The 23345-nt window shown below is 42.1% G+C and overlaps 1 protein-coding gene and 1 pseudogene across 1 annotated transcript in view; one reads left to right on the forward strand and one right to left on the reverse strand.

Annotated features, from left to right (window-relative positions):
• LOC126199249 (leucine--tRNA ligase, cytoplasmic) overlaps positions 1-23345 on the reverse strand; it is a 168122-nt gene that overhangs the window by 89442 nt on the left and 55335 nt on the right. The window contains exon 3 of the mRNA XM_049936044.1: positions 3730-3948. Coding sequence (XP_049792001.1) covers positions 3730-3948 — 219 coding nt within the window. The remainder of the gene's footprint in view (positions 1-3729; positions 3949-23345) is intronic.
• LOC126199942 (5S ribosomal RNA) lies at positions 791-908 on the forward strand (annotated as a pseudogene).

Genomic DNA, 23345 nt, shown 5'->3' on the forward strand with positions numbered 1-23345 from the left:
TAAAAAATTTTTCACTCGAGGGGAGACTTGAACTATTGACCTTCCGTTCCGCAGCTGCTCACACTAACCATGGGACCACGGCGCTCCTGAGCTCAATGTCTCCTTGATGTTACCTATGTTGCGCATGGACTACTCAGGTAGTATATTTTGCTTATTTTTCCATAGTTCCACACAACTTCTTCCTGTTTTCTCGATTGATCTGTGTTCAGTTTTTGAAGCCCTATCCACTGTGCCAACTTATAACTAAATCTGAGGGGGGTGCGATGGGGAGGTTCCCTTGTGAGTGAGAGCCATCTAACATGGAAACTCCAAAAAAACGGGATTTATGATAGATAGATAGATAGTCTGCAGTTCTAAATGTTACTGCAACACTAATAGCGAAGAAGGATTCGGTCATATTAAGAACCATTTGCATGACAGTTATTGGGAGCAATTTTCACTGAAAAACGTATCCCACTAAAACAAAGCAAACTCATTGGTAATCACCCCCCCCCCCCCCCCACCCCAAAAATCCCCTCCCAACTATTTTCCAAATCACACTTCAGTGTTTGGCAGAGCGTTCATCATGCCACCGACAGGCTATTTCCCAACCATTCCACTCTCAAACAGCACATGGGAAAAAAACAAACACTTAAATCTCTGATTTCTATTAATCTTATTGTGATGATCATTTCTCTTTACATAGGTGGTTGTCAAAAAAATATTTTCACATTTGAAGGATAAAGTTTGTGATTAAAATTTCATGGACTGATCTTGCTGCAGCGAAAAAGCCTTTGCTTTAATAACTACCGCCAATGGCCTTGCCGCAGTGGTAACACCGGTTCCTGCCAGATCACCGAAGTTAAGTGCTGTCGGGCTGGGCTAGCACTTGGATGGGTGACCATCCAGTCTGCCAAGTGCTATTGGCATGTGGGGTACCCTCAGCCCTTTTGAGGCCAACTGAGGAACTACTTGATAGAGAAGTAGTGGCTCTGGTCGGGAAAGCAGTGTGCTGACCACATGCCCCTCCATATCTGCATACGGTGATGCCTGTGGGCTGAGGATGACACAGCGGCTAGTCTGTAGCGTTAGGGCCTTCATGGCCTGTTCGCACGGAGTTTAGGTTACTTTTGTTTTCATTTAATAACTTCCAGCCCAAGTCAATTGTCATATCTATGACACTCTAGCCTGTATTTCACAATAATACAAAACTAACTGCCTTTCACTGAACTTTTTCGCTGTCCTCCTCCAGTCCTGTGTGGTACGGATCCCATACCATGCCGCAGTACTCAAGAAGAGGATAGACAAGGGTAGTGCACAATGTCTCTTTAGTAGATCTGTTGAATCTTCTAACTGTTCAGTGAATAAAACAATGTCTTCCTTTCACCTTATCCACAAAATTATCTATGTGATTGTTGCAATTTAAGTTGTTCATAATTATAATCCCTCACAAGGGACCTCCCCATCGCACCCCCCTCAGATTTAGTAATAAGTTGGCACAGTGGATAGGCCTTGAAAAACTGAACACAGATCACTCGAGAAAACAGGAAGAAGTTGTGTGGAACTATGAAAAAAATAAGCAAAATATACAAACTGAGTAGTTCATGCGCAAGATAGGCAACATCAAGGAGACTGTGAGATCAGGGGCGCCATGGTCACGTGGTTAGCGTGACCACCTGCGGGACGAGCGGTCCTTGGTTCAAGTCTTCTCTCGAGTGAGAAGTTTAATTTTTTTTTATTTTCAGACAATTATTTTGCGAAGCTGCACAGGTACACAGAGCAGTATTGTTTATGTGATCGTGTGTCAATCATCAAAGTTCAGGCACTCACACATAATCAACTTCGCTCTCCAAAATTCCAGGACATGTTCAGATTTGCTTGGACATATGCAGGATTTGACGGTCTACACACAGAAAAATTTGAAAACGTTAAAAACATATGTTTTGACAGAGCACAGGGAAAACTGTACGACTGTGAAATTGTTGCATTCATTTGTTGCAGTTTATGTGCAAACTCTAATGTTTTCATCACTTTTTTGGGAGTGATTATCACATCCACAAGAGAACGTAAATCGGGCAAGGTAGAAGAATCTTTTCACCAATTCGCCAAGTGTACAAGTTAGGTAGGTCGACAACATATTCCTGTCATGTGATGCACATGCCGTCACCAGTGTCGTATAGAATATATCAGACGTGTTTTCCTGTGGAGGGATTGCTTGACCTATGACCTTGCGATCAACTGTTTTCGGTTCCCATTGAAGAGGCACGTCCTTTCGTCTACTAATCGCACGGTTTTGCGGTGCGGTCGCAAAACACAGACACTAAAGTTATTACAGTAAACAGAGACGTCAATGAATGAACGGACAGATCATAACTTTGCGAAAATAGAGAAAGTAAACTTTTCACTCGAGGGAAGACTTGAACCAAGGACCTCTCGTTCCGCAGGTGCTCACGCTAACCACGGGACCACGGCACTCCTGAGCTCAGAATATCCTTGATGTTGCTTATCTTGCGCATGGGCTACTCAGTTTGTATATTTTGCTTATTTTTTTTCATAGTTCCACACCACTTCTTCCTGTTTTCTCGGTTGATCTGTGTTCAGTTTTTCAAGGCCTATCCACTGTGCTAACTTATAACTAAATCAGAGGGGGGTGCGATGGGGAGGTTCCCTTGTCAGTATTTAGTTGAACTGACAGCCTTAAGGTTTGTGTGATTTATCATGTATGCCAAATTAAGCAAATTCCTTTTAGCACTCATGTGATAAAGGTTTGTAATTCAGTGGATTATCTCTATTTCCTTTCTGTGTTTTCCTCTTCCTTTTTCTGATAAAGGCTGTGACTGAAAGTTAATGTGTAAGTATCTTTTAATTGCGCTTGTTTACAACATAACGTGTCGTCTTTACCGAAGTAGCAATTATCTTTTCCTTACATTGTTGTATCTACTTCTAAGTTACTTGCTAGCAACTGTTTTTGATCTGAATTCTGGAATATACGCATTGTCTTCTTTGATGAAGGATTTTCTGTGAACTGTGTTTAGTAACTCCTCTGTACTGGCACTGTCATCATCATTACCATTGCTATCGTGCAGTGAAGGTATCGATTGTCTCTTGCCGCAAGTGTTCTTCAGGTACCACTGCACTATTTTTGGATTTGCTGTCAGATTTTGAGATAGAGTTTTGCTGTGTAAGTTTTTAAAGCTTAATTTGTGTGGCCATATTGTCCATAGCTGCTTTACAATTCCTGAGGGTATTTTCATTCTATCATTGCAAGATAGCACAACAATACCCCCAGGAACTATTAAAAGCACTTCACATTGACGTCTGAACAAAATTTTGAGTCTGTGAAACATCACCATTCTTGGAGAAAACACACACACACACACACACACACACACACACACACACACACACAGAGAGAGAGAGAGAGAGAGAGAGAGAGAGAACTGGTGAGAAAGTCCTTTCAGAGGTTTAGGAGAAACCATTTTATTTTTGGTGTTTCTGAAGCTCTTATTACGATCAGTTCGGTGAACTACATTTTATTAACAGAATCAGACACTGTGCTTTTCTAATTTATGTACAAATGAAAAGGAAGTCATCAGCAAACATTCTTTCTAATTTTATTAATTTTGTAATATATTTGAAGTGGGTTTATGCTCTACACATTTTATATTAATCAGACAGAATATTATGTGAAACTCCCTTCTGCTATGGAGGCAATATTTAGCAGATATAAAAAACTCAAATAAATTTTACCTTTTTGCCTTTGCTTTTATCTTTCAGAACATTATCTTCAAGTTCAGCTGCTTTGACCATGGGAGATATATCATCAGAGGGGAAATTTGGAGGATAGCCAAATTCCTCCATCTCTCTTTTCAGTTTATCTGCACATGCCTTGATGGGCATGCCAGTGCAATGAAAGCCAAATGGGAAGAGTACATGTTTGCCTCTCATTCTCTGATAGCGAACCGCAAACTGTCAAGCAAGCAACAAAACAAATATGAATTAAAAACATAGAAAAGCTAGGAATAAATGTTTTCAATATAAAAAATGCTGTCAGTATAATGGAAATACAAATTATTTGCACTTGTTGAACAACTGTCACTGGAAACTGGCTAACAGACCAAAATTCAGACAACAGAATGAGTAAAAATAATCCTCACAGTAAGTTGTAGATGTACTGAGCAGTAGATAGTTTTTCAACGAGGACTAGACACAGTAGTCAGCTTTATATGAAAGGGTGTTCTTCTGAGACCACAGATACATACAGTTACACTGACCATGTTCTGCACCTTGGGTCATAATTAGTCTTGGAGTGGTTGAGATAGACAAGGAAGAGGTAGGAGAACTGGAGCGGTGAAGATAAGATGGGACTAGGACACAGAAGGGCAGCAAGGGAATGAAATAAGAATAAGTCACCAGAGAACTCAGCCTAGTATAAAACAGTATAATGGAAGAACCCGAAGAGAACCACACAAATGAACATTTAGACTTGTAAACCCATAAACTGAACTAAAGTGAGGGAAGCAGGCTGTTTTGAGGAGTGGGGAATTGAACACACGTGGGAACAGGGGAGATGATACGTGTTGAACAGGGACTAGCAAAGAGTGAACCAGTTCACGGGAATGGAGAATGTGTTGGAAGGATAGTTCCCATTCAAGTAAGCCAGTGAAATTGGTGCTATGGAGGGGGGTCCAGATGGTATGGATTGCAGGGCACACATTTTAAACTGTCCATGTTGTGATTAGTGATCACCAGCATTTACTACCAATGTGCCATCTGTCATGTCATTTGCCAGTCGCTATGGGGCAGGTGTTTATTTGTGTAGGAAGCTGGCTGATCGTGATGCCTACATAGAAGACCACAGAATAATTAAATTAAGTTGCTACATAAAGTCATGCAGAATGTCTGTGACTCTAATGTGCATTCTGAGCATGTTCTATATCACTGCTTTATTAGGTCACTAAATCAGCAGATGACTTCCTACTAAAAATTAAATATCTGCCAATCAAAAGACGACTGCCATGAAAGTACAAGCGCAATGTATGCAGGACATTACGAGTAGAAATATTTAAAAAACATTCACAATTTAGTTTACGTAAGTCATAAAATACTGTATCACCTAGTACTGTGTCAAATTATTACATTTTCAACATTGGTGCTCAACTGATGAACAGCTGCCTCTTACTTCCATTCTACTTCTGTGCATTTGCTAAAGAACCTTTGGTGATTCTGTCTTCTCTAATGTTAGATTCAACAATGTAGCATGTTACTGACTCTCATCCTTAAAGTTATATTTCTATAATCTGGTATTTCTTTTAAGTGTGTTATCTTTCTAAGCATGAAAATTATTTGTGCTGTATGGAGAGCTTGCCCATCTAGAAAAACCATTCTATGAAGCAAATTTGGTGAACTATATTAATATTCACCGTTTTTGTATTCTCTGTAGACTCATTAAATCACATATTTCCTCTGGGCAGTGCTAAAGGACAGACACTTACAGGCAAATATCTAAAACTGAGAAGCAGAGGCAGTCAGATAATCTCAAAGACCTTCTGGCTAAAATGACTTTTTTTACAAGACACGGACTGAACATCACTTTTCACGTCTCTCCAGCTATAAACTTGGGAACTATTATCAAGATCTGTCAAATCAACTGAAGACATAAGTAAATCAAAGCATCAAGTCTTATAGAAGATTTTATCAAAATATTGCTATCAAGGAAACTCATGCTGAAAATAATGATAAAATGAATCAGGGGGCAAAAATTCCTGACACTAGCATATTAAGAGCATTTACTATCACACTTATGGAGTGCCAACTTATGTACGATTGTCAATCAAGAATGTATAGCTATGTTGTGCATCTGATCTCTATGAAATCTAAAAAGCAGCAGTAAAAATTAGCAAACTAACAGTAATTAATATACACAATCCTCCAGCTATCTATTGGCCTCAACAAGTCATTCAGATGTCACAACATCCTGCCATAGCTCTCTGAGATTTTAACAGTTGTCACACTCAATAGAAGCATAATGAAAATGATGAAGTTGTCATAAATTGATGCCAACAACTTATATTTGGTGTGTGACGCAAAGAATAAAGAAACTTTTGTGTCAGCAGCATGGAAACATGAGTATAATCTACAAAGTTCCCAATTTATATTACAAGATTTGGCATACAGACAACATTATCCACTGGTATAGTTCTTTACACAACTTAGATGGAACTTCAGAAAAACAAAATGGGATCTATTATCTATTTGCTACAAATCTGGATAAGTTTCTTGGATGGATTTCCAAAAAGCAAATAAGAATGAGAGACATGTTAGAGCTATGATAAATGCAGAAAACAGTGAGATCCCTGGAGGCTAGCGCAAGATATATATGGGTTGGATGAAACTAAAAAGCAGTATGATGAATATCTAAAAAGTGGTGACCCAGAAATGGCACATAACCTGCTTCAGAGCTTTGATACAACCAGATGAACTAGGTGTGTAGAGATTGCTGAATCACTAAATTTTTAGACATCAAGTAGAGAGTCATGATCTTTCTTACATCATATTTTAACTAAAGTTCAGTCTTGATCAAGACTGAACTTTAGTTAAAATATAATAATCTATTGATTACTGCATTCCAAAAATGCTTACCAAAATTTCTTACATCACTCAAAAATAACATTAATGAGCAACCAGAGTTATCAAGAACTTTCTCTGCAGCTAAAATTTCTTCTGCATTATGGGAACTAACCAAGAAGTTGGCTGGCAGAATTATTCTTCGATGTTACAATATCTGGTTCCATCCCACAAAAGATTAAGCTCTTAAATTGATAGCAATACTCAAACCTGCAAAGTCATCAGACCAGCCTAAGAATTGTCACCAATTCCTCTACCAACCACCATTTATAACTTCCTTCAACAAATTCTATACAATTTGATTAGTCCTGTAATCTGTCACAACCTTACTGTTTAGTAACTAGACTCCAGGATTAGCTGTACCGACCAAGTCTTATCACCCACAACGTTAATTGAAGCACGATACCAAATGAAATGGAAAACACCAGTTGTGTTCATTGATTCAAGTCCAGAAAGTGAGGCAGATTGGAGGCATGGATTGCTTTATAAATTATTACAAATAATTCCATGCAGATGGACAACAAATCCCCTTTTGACACTTGCAGGAAAGGATTTTTGTCACAGGTGCCTCACAAAATGATCATGAAAGGAAAGTCAAGCCTGTACAGAGACTTTCTGACAGTTGTTCATCCTATGTACAGCTTACAAACAAAACAGGGGGAGACTGACAGAAGTACCTATTACTGAATTCTAATAAGGGTGTGTTTTTAGGAAAACATTGTTACAAAAAATCTCAAAATGTACATTTCCAATTTACTTCAATTGTTTACACATTACTGTAATAAACATTTAGACACATAGAGACTATATACATTTTAAAACACACACACACAAACACACACACACAGTAGTGAAACATTATTAACAAACTGGAAAGTTTTATTTTATGATTAGAATGCTACTGCAGATTCTGAATTTGGAATAACAAGTAAAACTCAAGGTTAGAGAGAATGGAGAAGAGGTAATGGACAGAGGGGTGGAGAAAAATGGTCATAGAAAATGGGAAGGAGGAGGTGGACAGAAAGAGGTGGAGGAAGTGATGGACAGAGAGGGGGGAAAGGGAGGGGGCAGGAGGAGGTACAGGAAGAGAGGGGGGAGGGGGGGCAGGAGACGGAGATGGGCAATGGTGGAAGAGGTAATGGACAATTTGGAGGAAGGAGGAGATGGACAAAGAATGGGGTAGGGGGAGATGGACAGAAACAGGGTAGATAAGGAGGGTAGAACATAAATACAATTCCCATACATATTAGAAATGTGTGCTTTATCTTTTCTTCCTTTTCCATCTAAGTAGACAGAGCTACAGCAAAGTGTGGTTGGGTACAGCTAGAAAAATATAAAAGATACCAACCGTTTCCTCCACCAACTCTTAACTGTTCCTGTTTCTTTACCACACAGCACCCTGCTCATCATTATTAATGCCACTTCCATCTACACTAACACCCCGAATTGCCAGTATTGAAGACTATCTTCCCCAATGCCCAACTGACTCCAAACCCACTGTGGAACTATATACTCATCCACAATTACTTCTCCTTTGAATGCATCACCTACAAACAAATACACGGTACACCAATGGACATCAGCATGGCACCATCCTATGCCATTCTGTTCATGGGCCATCAACAGCAATCCTTCCTAACCACCCAGAATCTTCATGATCTGGAGTGAGGGTGAGGACACATTATACATGTTCCTCCAGAACCTCGACACCTTTTCCCCCACTCACTTCACCTGGTTGTCCTCATCCCAATATGCCACATTTTTTGATGTTGATTTCCACTTCAAGGGTGGTTACATTACTACCTCCATCCATATCAAGCCTACCCACCAATACCACATCCACTACGACAGCTCCCACACACTCCATACCAAGAAGTTCCTTCTGTACCACCTAGCCACTTACAGTTGTAAAACCTGTAGTGGTGAGCAATCCCTCTCCCAACATACCAAGGGTCTCACTGAGGCCATCACAGACTGAAATTATCCTTCTCCTATAGAAACAGACCTCCTGCGAGTTCTCTCATGTCACCTACCACTTCCAACATACCATCCATGCTCCTGGCCACAAAGCACTTCTTTCATGACTCAGTACCACCCAAGACTAGAGCAGTTGAATCACATTCTTCGCAAGGTTTCCAACTACCTCTTGTTGTGCCCTGAAATGAGGAATATTCTACGCACTATCCTTCCCACCCCTCCCACAATTATATTCCGTCACCCACTGAACCAATGCAATATCCTTTTCCAACCACACTCCATCTCTGCTCCCAATCCCTTATCTCGTAACGCATGTCCCTGCAATAGACCTAAATGCAAGACCTGTACAATACTTCCTCCCACCACTATCTACTCCAGTCCTATCCCATCAAAGACCTGCTACTTGTGACAGTACTCGTGATATATAAAGTAAGCTGCAACCACTGTGCTCTTTCTATGAGGGTATGACAACTAACAAGCTTTCTGCCCCACAAATGGCTGCCGACAAAAAATGGCCATGAGACAGCTGGACCACCTAGTTGGTGAACTTGCTGCCCAACACAATGTGCTTCACTTCAATGACTGCTTCACATCTGGATCCTACCTACCACTAGCTTTTCTGAATTACCAAGGTGAGAAGTCTTCCTGCAATACAGCATTCTTCCCCAAAAACCACCAGGCCTCAATCTTTGCTAGTTCCTGTACTTCGCCTACCTATCCTCTTCCATGCTGCCATCCCAGCACTACACAGCCCTCTATTTCACCAATGCATCCACTAGTCTTTTCCCCCTTCTCTACTTTTCCACTCCCCTCCCCCTCACCCCAAAGGTTCTGACTGCACATAGCAACCCTACCCAATACCCATCACATCCTTACACGCTCCCATAAGCTACAGCATACCTCCCCCTACCCCTAACTGTCTATCCCTCGGCTCCTCACCCTAACATCGTCATTAGCCACCTGCAACAGATTGCTTCTCCAATCGGGTGCAGCTGTGGTCTGCAGTCCGGCCACACTGGCCAGAGACAGTGGCCGTGCGCCTGCAGGTGTGTGTGTGTGTGTGTGGGGGGGGGGGGGGGACATGCACTTATGTGAATATGTGTTTTTTGCTTCAGAAGAAGGACTTTTGGCTAAAAGCATAAATGCACAGCAGACTTTTTCATTGTGCTTGTCTGCGACTCAAAGTCTCCTCTATATTGTGAGTAGCAATCTATCCTTTTAATAATATTATGGTTGCAAAATACTAACAAGAATGAACTAAAAATGGAATGACAAGAGGATCAATTTGTTTGTGAGATATATATAGTAACATGCGAGGAAATACTGGCCCTGTGACTTACTGTAGAAGATAAAGTGCATGGAGGTAAACCTGTATGTATAACATAAACTTTAGATTTAGAAAATATTTTTGACAATGTTGACTGAAATTCACTGTTTGGTGTTTTACAGTTACCAGGGATCAAATTCCTAGAGTATTAAGGTATCAACAATTTGTTTTAAAACTGCAGTTGTAAAAAATCCACGGACATAAAAGGGAGGTGGTAACAGAGAAGGGAGCAAGACACGCTTGTAGCCTATTCCCCATGTTGTTCAATATGTACACTGAGCAAGCAGTAAATGTAACAAAAGGATAAATTTGGAAATAGAATTAAAAGTTCACGGAAGAGAAATAAAAAAATTAACATTTGCTAGCAACAAAAGGCAACAGACTTTGAAGTTCATTTGTATGAACTGGACACTGTTTTAATGTTGACCTGATACTTATTGCAATGTTTGTATCATCTGCAAACAAAACAAACTTAGCATCTGGCAATGTAATAGATTAGAGGTCATTAATGTACACAAGAAAAAGCAATGGTCCCGAGATGGAACCTTGAGGAACACCACACATAATTCCCAGTCAGATGAAGACTGACTGCTTACTGCACAGGTATTTCGCAATGACACTCTTTGTTTCCTATTAGACAGATAGGACTCGAACCATTTCGCAGCATTGCTGATGACACCATAATATTCTAATTTACCTAAGAGAATGCTGTGGTTCACACAGTAAAAGGCTTTCGACAGGTCACAGAAAATGTCAGTAGCCTCTAATTTATTATCTAGTGAATTAAGTACATTCTCACTGTAAGTGTAAGTAGCTTTCTCTATATCAGAACCCTTAATAAATCCAAACTGTGACTTGGACAATATATTATTTGCAGTCATATGCTTAAGAAGACGCTTGAACACAACCTTTTCAAATATTTTTGAGAAAGCCAGCAAAAGTGAAATTGGTTGATAGTTTCATGGTATCTCTTTATCCCCCTTCTTGTAAAAAGGCTTAACTTCAGCATATTTTAGCCAGTCTGGAAATGTTCCACTAACAAGAGATTGACTACACAAATAACTTAAGATAGAACTCAACTTACATGAGCACTCTTTGGTTTACTTCATTGATATGTTATCATATCCACTGGGATACTTAGATTTTAAGGATTTTATGACAGATACTACTTCTTTGGGAGACATCGAGTGTCATTTCCATTTTACTGAAGTTATTTTTAAAGACTGGTCTCAGATACTCCATTGCACTGTTCACTGAACCTGATAACCCCAACCTGTCTGTAACAGAAATTAAGTACTTGTTTAAGAGGTTTGCAACACTACATGTACTTGTTACCAAAGTCTCCTTTATTTTTAGAGCTATCTGTTCCTCCTCGTTTTTGGCCCCACCTGTCTCTGTCTTCACTATATCCCACACAGTTTTTATTTTGTTGCCTGATGTAATTATCTTTTTCACATAACAAAGCTACTTTGATTTCTGGATTACTTGCTTCAATATTTTGCTATATTCTTTGTAATACATTACATTACACTCATGCTCATAAATTAACGATAATATTGATACATGGTGAAACAATGCTCTGGTGGGCAGTTTGTGGGTTTAAATCACCTCAGGGTATGACCATGCGGTGCATTTGACCTGCGGTCATCGCAATGGTGCTGGCAGCAGTCCACATACGCAGAGGTGTGTTGGTGCATGTCAGAGTATGGTGCAGACATTTTCAGATGTGCTAATGGTGACTGTGTGGTGAAAATGCCTCAAAGAACACATATTGATGACGTTATGAGGGGTAGAATACTAGGGCGACTGGAGGCTAGTCAAACACAGCAGGTCATAGCACAGGCCCACCATGTGCCACAAAGTGTGATCTCAAGATTATGGCAATGATTCCAGCAGACAGGAAACATATCCAGGCACTACAGTATGGGACGTCCACAGTGTACAACACCACAAGAAGACAGATACCTCACCATCAGTGCCCGCAGACGGCCACGGAGTACTGCAGGTAGCCTTGCTTGGGACCTTACCATAGCCATTGGAACAGTTGTCTCCAGACAGATGGTGTGGGGTGGGATTATGTTTAGTGTACGTACACCCCTGCATATGTCTGACAGAGGAACTGTAACAGGTCAGGTGTATCGGGACGTCATTTTGCACCAGTATGTCCACCTTTTCAGGCGTGCAGTGGGTCTCGTCTTCCTCCTGATGGATGATAACGCACAGCCCCACCGAGCTGCCATCATGGAGGAGTACCTTGAAACAGAAGATATCAGACGAATGGAGTGGCCTGCCTGTTCTCCAGACCTAAACCCAATTAAGCATGTCTGGAATGCTCTCAGTCGACGTATCGCTGTACGTCTTCAAACCCCTACGACAGTTCAGGAGCTCCAACAGGCACTGGTGCAAGAATGGAAGGCTATACCCCAGCAGCTGCTTGACCACCTGGTCCAGAGTATGCCAACCCATTGTGCGGACTGTGTACGTGTGCATGGTGATCATATCCCATATTGATGTCAGGGTACATGTGCGGGAAACAGTAGCGTTTTGTAGCACATGTGTTTCGGGACAGTTTTCTCAACTTATCACCAATACCATGGGCTTACTGATCTGTGTCGGTGTGTTCCCTATGTGCCTATGATATTAGTGCCAGTTTTGAGCAGTACCACATCATGTGGCACCACATTCTGTAATTATCCTTAATTTATGAGTATGAATGTATTACTGCTCATCTCTATAAAATAAATATTTTCTTGATTTTAACTGCTTTGCCAGAGAAGATTATGCCATATGATAATAAAGAATGATAGTATGCAAAGTATGCTTCTGGAACCCTCTGCAAGTCAACACAGTAGGCAGAACTGAGCTTTTTGGTTAATTCATGATGATGTCACCTCAGTATATTTATTACCCATTTGGATGTCTCGCAACTTCACACAGTGAGCTTTATCTAATGTGTCTCCATCTATCTCTGTTTCTGCTACTAGCAAGTCATTTTTATTTGTTTAGAACTGTATGATATGAGTAGATTAGATTAGATTAGATTAATACTAGTTCCATGGATCATGAATACGATATTTCGTAATGATGTGGAACGAGTCGAATTTTCCAATACATGACATAATTAGGTTAATTTAACAACATACTTAAGTTAATATAACAACTTTATTTTATTGTGTTTTTTTGTTTTTCTTTATTTTTTTATTTTTTAATATTTTTTTTCCTTAATTTATATCTAAAAATTCCTCTATGGAGTAGAAGGAGTTGTCATTCAGAAATTCTTTTAATTTCTTCTTAAATACTTGTTGGTTATCTGTCAGACTTTTGATACTATTTGGTAAGTGACCAAAGACTTTAGTGCCAGTATAATTCACCCCTTTCTGTGCCAAAGTTAGATTTAATCTTGAATAGTGAAGATCATCCTTTCTCCTAGTATTGTAGTTATGCACACTGCTATTACTTTTGAATTGGGTTTGGTTGTTAATAACAAATTTCATAAGAGAGTATGTATACTGAGAAGCTACTGTGAATATCCCTAGATCCTTAAATAAATGTCTGCAGGATGATCTTGGGTGGACTCCAGCTATTATTCTGATTACACGCTTTTGTGCAATAAATACTTTATTCCTCAGTGATGAATTACCCCAAAATATGATGCCATATGAAAGCAATGAGTGAAAATAGGCGTAGTAAGCTAATTTACTAAGATGTTTATCACCAAAATTTGCAATGACCCTTATTGCATAAGTAGCTGAACTCAAACGTTTCAGCAGATCATCAATGTGTTTCTTCCAATTTAATCTCTCATCAATGGACACACCTAAAAATTTGCAATATTCTACCTTAGCTATATGCTTCTGATTAAGGTCTATATTTATTAATGGCGTCATACCATTCACTGTACGGAACTGTATGTACTGTGTCTTATCAAAATTCAGTGAGAGTCCGTTTACAAGGAACCACTTAGTAATTTTCTGAAAGACAGTATTGACAATTTCATCAGTTAATTCTTGTTTGTCAGGAGTGATTACTATACTTGTATCATCAGCAAAGAGAACTAACTTTGCCTCTTCATGAATATAGAATGGCAAGTCATTAATATATAATAAGAACAACAAAGGACCCAAGACTGACCCTTGTGGAACCCCATTCTTGATAGTTCCCCAGTTTGAGGAATGTGCTGATCTTTGCATGTTACGAGAACTACTTATTTCAACTTTCTGCACTCTTCCAGTTAGGTACGAATTAAACCATTTGTGCACTGTCCCACTCATGCCACAATACTTGAGCTTGTCTAGCAGAATTTCATGATTTACACAATCAAAAGCCTTTGAGAGATCACAAAAAATCCCAATGGGTGGTGTTCGGTTATTCAGATCATTCAAAATTTGACTGGTGAAAGCATATATGGCATTTTCTGTTGAAAAACCTTTCTGGAAACCAAACTGACATTTTGTTAGTACTTCATTTTTACAGATATGTGAAGCTACTCTTGAATACATTACTTTCTCAAAAATTTTGGATAAAGCTGTTAGAAGGGAGATTGGACGGTAATTGTTGACATCAGATCTATCCCCCTTTTTATGCAAAGGTATAACAATAGCATATTTCAGTCTATCAGGGAAAATGCCCTGTTCCAGAGAGCTATTACACAGGTGGCTGAGAATATTACTTATCTGTTGAGAACAAGCTTTTAGTATTTTGCTGGAAATGCCATCAATTCCATGTGAGTTTTTGCTTTTAAGCAAGTTTATTATTTTCCTAATTTCAGAGGGAGAAGTGGGTGAGATTTCAATTGTATCAAATTGCATAGGTATGGCCTCTTCCATTAACAGCCTAGCATCTTCTAATGAACACCTGGATCCTACTATATCCACAACATTTAGAAAATGATTATTAAAAATATTTTCAACTTCTGACTTTTTGTTCGTAAAGTTTTCATTCAATTTGATGGTAATACTGTCTTCCTCTGCTCTTGGTTGACCTGTTTCTATTTTAATAATATTCCAAATTGTTTTAATTTTATTATCAGAGTTGCTGATTTCAGACATGATACACATACTCCTGGATTTTTTAATAACTTTTCTTAATATAACACAGTAGTTTTTATAATTTTTGATAGTTTCTGGGTCACTACTCTTTCTTGCTGTCAGATACATTTCCCTTTTCCGGTTACAAGATATTTTTATACCCTTAGTAAGCCATGGTTTGTTACAAGGTTTCTTACGAGTATATTTAACTATTTTCTTGGGGAAGCAGTTTTCAAATGCATTTACAAAAATGTCATGAAATAAATTATATTTTAAATTGGCATCAGGTTCACGGTACACCTCATCCCAGTCTAACTGCTGTAGGCTTTCCCTGAAATTTGCAATTGTTAAATTGTTGACTGAACGTACTACTTTGGAGGACTGTTTAGTATTGCTGAATGGAGCTTTGTCATATATTGTAACTAGCTGTGCACCATGATCAGAAAGACCATTCTCAACAGGCTGAGCATTTATCTGGTTAAACTTGTCTTGGCCTATAAAGAAGTTATCTATCAGTGAGCTGCTATCCTTTACCACCCGAGTAGGAAAATCAATAACGGGTGTCAAATTGAAAGAACCGAGTAATACTTCAAGGTCATTTTTCCTATTACCCTCTTTCAGAGAATCTACATTGAAGTCCCCACAAATAATAATTTGCTTCCCCCTGTCTGACAGATAGCACAACAAGGAGTCCAAATTTTTCAGAAATAGATGAAAATTTCCTGATGGGGACCTATATACAGTTACAATTATAAATGTACCTTTATTTAATTTAAGCTCACAGGCACATGCTTCTATATGTTTCTCTACACAAAACTTTTTTGTTTCTATACTTTTTGCACAATGATAACTTTTGACATATATGGCAACTCCTCCTTTCTCCATATTTTCTCTCATTACATGTGCAGAGAGCTTATATCCACTTACATTTACCTTATCCATATCAGTAACAATGTGATGCTTTGTAAAATTACAAGTTAAGCTGCTTGCATCATTCTCCTGACAGTGTTCAATATGGAAATGTTTGGACCTTTTCACTACAGCGTGCAAGATATGGATTCATATAGGAGTAAGATAAAACTACTGGCAAAAATCCTTATTCTACAGATGGAATAACAATAATACCCAGTCACAAATATACTCTCAACTGTTGCAAAGCACTCAGCAGAAATCTTGTCTTCAAATAACTGTAGTCATGAGTAACTTAGTGAAAGATATGGACTGCATTGCGTATGGTAAAGGTGAAATGGCCTGGAGGTGTACTGAATCGTATTACCTTTCAGAACATTGTCTCAAGTTTCAGATATGTACTTTAAAAAAATAAAATGTTTCAACGAGATTCATTAACAATCTTTTGAAAGAGGATTGTGGCAACCTTTGTTTGGAAATACCCCATCCCACTACATACGCTATTTGTAGATAGCATAAAGGCCACACTCTAGGGCAGAATGATCAGTCAAGCTCCAATTTTTATGCTCTCTGAATACCTCTTGGTAGGGAACATTCAATTCAATTGTGTAAATACGAGATCCCGCACAGCACTTTGCTGGTAACTACTACATCTATTAATCAGGCCTACTCACGCAGATGAAGGTGTAATTAGCGGAATGACGAAAACTAACGTCACTTAATGAATGTTTATTCAGCACTTTGTACATACAAGAGCACAGAGCAAACTCCCTCTGGCCAGAACACATACAGTATATATATATATATATATATATATATATAGTTACAGAACATTCCAGTACAATGGTTCTTGACATTTGTGGATACTTCTAGAATGTACTCGAACCAAATACAGAAATTAAAATTGTACAGTCCGGTTGAGTTTTGAAGTCACGACCCTCCATGCAACAGTTCAGTATCATAACCACTACACCACGGTTCTGCTCTGCTTCTTCTGTGACAATATTATAATTTCCATGCCAGCCCAAGTTTATTGTTCCAGAAGTAATTTGCCCTTCACAGCACACAGATCTCCCTTCAAACAAGTGGCTTTGGTAAGTGGTCTAAGTTGTGCGACTTTCTATTGTGCCCAAAACATAAGCACATGACATCTCATACAATGTATATGGCTGTAATGTCACTGCCGGTGTAATGCAGTCTATCTGTTATAGGTACAAAGTGTGTTCAGATCGACACAGGGTCTTATGTGAGATGATCAGGTAAGTTTTAGTGTGAAAGATGGTTCTGTGGATACATTTCTTCTGAATTCTTGTGGATTTTACCATCAATGGTCCCACAAGCGGAAGAAATACTGGTCATCAGCTCTCTTCATGAATTACATTGTCATTACAGGTTGCAGGTATTTTTCGTTCCTTATAGCAGATTCTAGTTAATGTGAGGCAATGTCTTTCTAAGCTACACACAGTAAAATCTTTCTGCTACTTCGATGCTGGGCTCTTCAGCAATCTTTTGCAATGCTGATGGCAGTCAGGGGTTCACGTCGAAGCTTTTGGTTGCCTTCATCTACTGGCAGAATTAAAGAAAAATATAGGAGAGATGCAATTCTGTAATTACAAAATGAGCAAGAAAACAAATACAAAAGGTGATAATTTTTCTGAAATTTGCATACTGGCAACACATCTCCAGTGAGAAACAAATGGGGAAACACCAAGCAAATTAACCTTGCTCCTAAAGTGTGATAATGATGTATTTGTTTCTCAAACAGAACCAGAGTGTAAAAGACAGTAATTTTTAGATCACTGATGAAGCTTCAATTGAAGAATGATAAATACTTATTCTGATGAAAGTACTCTTACAGTAATTGCATTGACAGTGACAGGATTGATGAAGTATTGGTAAAAAGGTAAAGGTGTCATGAACATGAACCTGAATTACCCAACCACTTACAGGGGCACCTGCAGTTAAACTTAAACTCCACACCACATTGCATCTTAGCAGTTTTCACATTAGCATATCTAGAGATGAAATAAATGAAAAGTGACATAAAAAATCCTAGGACTGACTGGAAATCAAACTCGAGACCTTTGCATTCAAAGTCTGGCAATTTACCACTGAGTCACAAACTATTGTTAAGTGGTGTTAATATTATTAAGTTTTTTTTTTTTTTTTTTTTTTTTTTTTGTGGTTTTAGGGCGCACAACTTCAACGGTCATTAGCGCCCAGACTACGTTAGGAATGCACCGCGAGTCACAAGTTTAAAACAGCAACGAAACGGAAAACATGATAAAAGACAGACTGACAGGCATAGGATTAAAAAAGAAAACAGCATAATCAAATGTCCTTTGAGAGGGTTGTCAAATTGATAAAATGAAGAACGAGAGCAGCTGCTCGTGGGTCATCCGCTAAAATGGCTTCTACAGTACAGGGCAGGCCAAGATCAAGACGCAGGGTGTTAAAATCCGGACAGGACATTAAAATGTAGCGGACCGTCAGCAATTGCCCACATGGGCAGAAAGGCGCCAGCGCAGCCGTCAGCAGATGGCGATGGCTGAACCGGCAGTGTCCAATTCGTAACCGGGCCAAAACTACCTCCTCCCGCTGAGAAGGGCGGGAGGAGGACGTCCAAGCCACAGGAAGAGGTTTCAAGGCCCGAAGCTTGTTGTCTGTAAGTGCAGCCCAATCGGCATGCCACAACGATAAAATGCGCCGACAAATTACCCTGCTACAATCTGACGAAGGGACACAACAAGAAGCTGTCCGAGGCTGGAGGACCGCAGCCTTGGCCGCGGCATCTGCAGCTTCGTTCCCAGGGATACCGACATGGCCAGGAACCCACATAAAGCTAACCGGAGAACCGACGTCCACCAGCTGCTGAAGAGAGCGTTGGATCCGGTGCACGAAAGGGTGAACCGGGTACGGATCACTGAGGCTCTGGATAGCGCTCAGGGAATCGGAGCAGATGATATATCCAGAATATCGGTGGCGGCAGATGTAAAGAACAGCCTGGTAGAGGGCAAAGAGCTCAGCTGTGAAGACCGAACAATGGCCATGGAGCCGGTATTTGAAACTTTGTGCCCCGACAATAAAAGAACACCCGACCCCGTCATTGGTCTTAGAGCCATCTGTATAAATGAAGGTCATATTAATGAACTTCGAACGAAGTTCGACAAAACGGGAGTGGTAGACCGAACCGGGGGTAACCTCCTTTGGGAGCGAGCAGAGGTCAAGGTGGACGCGAACCTGAGCCTGGAGCCAAGGTGGCGTGTGGCTCTCGCCCACTCGGAAGGTAGCAGGGAGTGAAAAATTAAGGTGTTGAAGGAGGCTACGAAAGCTAACTCCAGGTGGTAGCAGGGCAGAGACATACAACCCGTATTGACTGTCGAGAGAGTCATCAAAAAAGGAACGATAAGACAGGTGGTCGGGCATTGCCAGTAGCCGACAGGCATACCGACAAAGCAGTATATCGCGCCGGTAGGTGAGTGGCAACTCACCAGCGTCAGCATGAAGACTCTCGACGGGACTAGTATAAAATGCTCCAATCGCAAGTCGTAAACCCCGATGTTGTATGGAGTTGAGGCGGCGTAAGATAGATGGCCGTGCAGAGGAGTATACGAAGCTCCCATAATCCAGCTTGGAGCGGACGATCGACCGATATAGGCGAAGTAGGACGGTTCGATCCGCTCCCCACGACATACCACTGAGAACACGGAGGACATTTAGAGAACGGGTACAACGGGCAGCCAAATATGACAAATGTGGAGACCAACTAAGTTTCCTGTCAAATGTAAGACCTAAAAATTTTGTTGTCTCCACGAATGGGAGAGCAACGGGACCGAGTCGTAAGGACGGTGGGAGAAACTCTTTGTAGCGCCAGAAGTTAATACAGACTGTCTTCTCGGCAGAAAAACGGAAGCCATTGGCGACACTCCAGGAGTAAAGACGGTCAAGAGAACGCTGAAGACAGCGCTCCAGGAAACACGTACGCTGCGCGCTGCAATAGATGGTAAAATCGTCCACGAAAAGGGAGCCTGATACATCAGCTGGGAGGCAATCCATTATTGGATTGATCGCTATGGCGAAGAGAGCGACGCTCAAAACTGAGCTCTGTGGCACCCCATTCTCCTGGCGAAAGGTGTCTGACAGGGCAGAACCCACACGTACCCTGAACTGTCGATCCATTAAAAAGGAACGAATAAAAAGAGGGAGGCGACCGCGAAGGCCCCATGTATGCATGGTGCGGAGAATGCCCGCCCTCCAACAGGTGTCATAAGCCTTCTCCAAATCAAAGAACACAGCCGCGGTCGGGCGCTTCCGCAAGAAGTTATTCATAATGAAGGTCGACAAGGTAACCAGATGGTCAACAGCAGAGCGGCGCCTACGAAATCCACATTGTACATTGGTAAGTAGGCGTCGAGACTCGAGCAGCCAAACCAATCGAGAGTTAACCATTCGCTCCATCACTTTACACACACAGCTGGTAAGCGAGATGGGTCGATAACTGGAAGGCAAGTGCTTGTCCTTCCCCGGCTTAGGAATCGGGACAACAATAGACTCGCGCCAGCATGCGGGAACATGTCCCTCAATCCAGATGCGATTGTAAGTACGAAGAAGAAAACCTTTACCCGCAGGAGAAAGGTTCTTCAGCATCTGAATATGAATAGAATCAGGCCCTGGAGCGGAGGACCGTGATCGTCCAAGTGCGTTTTCGAGTTCCCGCATGGTGAATGGTGTGGTGTCACCGCTAGACACCACACTTGCTAGGTAGTAGCTATGGACTAGCTGAAGGCTATTCAATCTGTCTCTCGGCAAATGAGAGGAAAGCTTCGTACGTCTGGTCGCAAGCTATGTCGTCCGTACAACTGGGGCGAGGTCTAGTCCGTGTCTTCTGACCTGCCATGTGGTGGCGCTAGGTTTGCGATTACACAGTGGCGACACGCGGGTCCGACATGTACTACAGGACCGCGGCCGATTTAAGTTACCACCTAGCAAGTGTGGTGTCTAGCGGTGACACCACAAATGGGGCATTATAACTTTCATGATTCGAGGAGCGGAAGTTAGGTGGCCTAGCCTCCTCTGCCTGTTTGCGGGGGAGGAAGGCAGGGTGGTAATGAGCGGAGCTCAAAACCTCTGCGAAAAAGCGGCCGAAGGCATTGGAGACAGCCTCAGGGGCCACAAGGACGTCATTCGCGACCGTCAAGCCAGAAACTGGTGAGTGGACCTTAGTGCCAGATAGCCGGCGTAGGCTACCCCAGACAACAGAAGAAGGAGTAAAACTGTTGAAGGTGCTTGTGAAAGCAGTCCAGCTGGCTTTCTTTAATAATACGACGACACTGTGCACGTAATCGCTTATAATTGATACAATTCGCCACTGTAGGCTGGCGTTTAAAGGTGCGTAAAGCACGTCGACGAGCACGTAAAGCGTCTCTACATGCCGCGGTCCACCAGGGGACCAGTACGCGAAGTGGAGAAGAAGTAGGGTGAGGGATGGAATATTCAGCAGCAGTGAGAATGACTTCCGTGAGGTGTGCGACCTGACTATCGCAGCTTGTGAATGTTTGATCCTGAAAGGTCGCCCTGGAAGAGAAGAGCCCCCAGTCTGCTTTGGAGATGTTCCAACTAGATGAGCACGGAGAGGGGGTATGCTGCAGGAGATGGATAACACACAGGAAGTGGTCGCTCGAATATGTATCAGAAAGTGCATACCACTCGAACCGGCGTGCAAGTTGGGGAGTACATATAGAGAGGTCTAAATGGGAATAGGTGTGAGATGTGTCCGAAAGAAAAGTAGGGGCGCCAGTATTGAGGCAGACAAGATTGAGCTGGTTGAAAAGGTCTGCTAACAGGGAGCCCCTCGGGCAGGATGCTGGAGAGCCCCAAAGGGGATGGTGGGCATTGAAGTCTCCAGTTAACAAAAATGGTGCAGGTAGCTGAGCAATAAGTTGCATCATGTCTGCCCTGGCAGACGACGATGGAGTGTAAACGGTATAAATGGAAAATGTAAAAGTGGGGAGAGTAATGCGGATGGCAACTGCCTGCAGGCCGGTGTGCAACGTGATGGGATTGTAGTAAATATCATCCCGGACCAGCAACATAACCCCTCCATGAGCTGGGATACCTACCACAGGGGGTAGGTCAAAACGCACAGGGGTGTAGTGTGCCAAGGCAATTTGATCGCAAGGGCGTAGCTTCGTTTCCTGGAGGGCGACGACGAGCAGACGGTGCAAGCGGAGCAGCAACTTCAAGTCCTCTCGGTTGGAGCGAATGCTGCGAATATTCCAGTGAATAAGTGCCATCGTAAGAAAAGAAAAAGGAAGATGAAAGAAGGGGTCACCTCAAAGGCCGCTGAGGGCCTGGCTTCGAGCGAGCACTGCCGCCGCTATCAGTAGGCGGACAGTCATCGTCCATTGGGTCTATAGGTTCATCGGCCATCTTGGAAAGATGGCCGGGAGGGGGAGCTTCCTCCGCCGGTGAACGGCCAGATGTTCGGCTACCAGCGGTGCGGCCAGGCGAAACGGATGACGGCCTGGGGCGGCAACCGCTGGGTGGCGCAGGAGAAGAAATGCGCCGTGACGGAGAAGGAGAACTGTGCTTCCTATTTGCCTTCTTGGAAGGTTGTTTGGTGGAAGTACCGGTCGAAGGCTGGGAGGTCGAGGTACGTAGGAAGTCTGCACGGGACGGTTCCTTCTTGAAGGCCCGTGCATCTGACTTCTGGGTCTTCGTCTTAGCAGAAGCTGATGAAGGGGCTGGTGTCTGTGGGGTGATGGGAAGAAGAGGAGACGTCGACCGCACGATCTTAGCACTGGCCGAACGGACGACCGTGGTGCTGAAGGTCAGATCGCATGTCTGGGTTGCCACCTCCCTGGTAGTCCGAGGAGAGGCGAGGACAGTACTGTATTTCCCCGCTGGGAGCAGCGTGGGCTTCCTACTAGACAATAGCTTGCAAGCAGGAGGTGGACACTTTCTCTTTGACCCGAATTTCTTGGATACAGCGTTCTTCCTTATAGACAGGACAGTCGCGGGAGGATGCGGCATGGTCACCCTGACAGTTCACACAACGAGGAGACGGAGGTGGACAGTCACCCTCATGGGCATCCCTGCCACAAGTGACACATTTAGCCGCATTGGAACAAGACTGCCGAGTGTGACTGAAACGCTGACACTGGTAGCAGCGCGTAGGTGTCGGGACATAGGGGCGAACAGAAATAACCTCGTAGCCCGCCTTGATGCGCGATGGCAGCTTAACACTATCAAAGGTCAAGAAAAGTGTCCGGGTCGGTACAAGGTCATTGTTGACCTTTTTCATGACCCTATGGACAGCCGTCACGCCCTGCTCAGCGAGGAAAGATTGAATCTCCTCGTCAGTCAAGCCGTCGAGGGATCTAGTATAGACCACACCACGAGACGAATTCAAAGTTCGGTGAGCCTCCACCCGGACAGGGAACGTGTACAGGAGTGTGGCCCGAAGCAGTTTTTGTGCCTGAAAGGCGCTCTCAGTTTCG

This window comes from Schistocerca nitens, chromosome 8, assembly GCF_023898315.1.
Source record: "Schistocerca nitens isolate TAMUIC-IGC-003100 chromosome 8, iqSchNite1.1, whole genome shotgun sequence".
NCBI lineage: Eukaryota > Metazoa > Arthropoda > Insecta > Orthoptera > Acrididae > Schistocerca > Schistocerca nitens.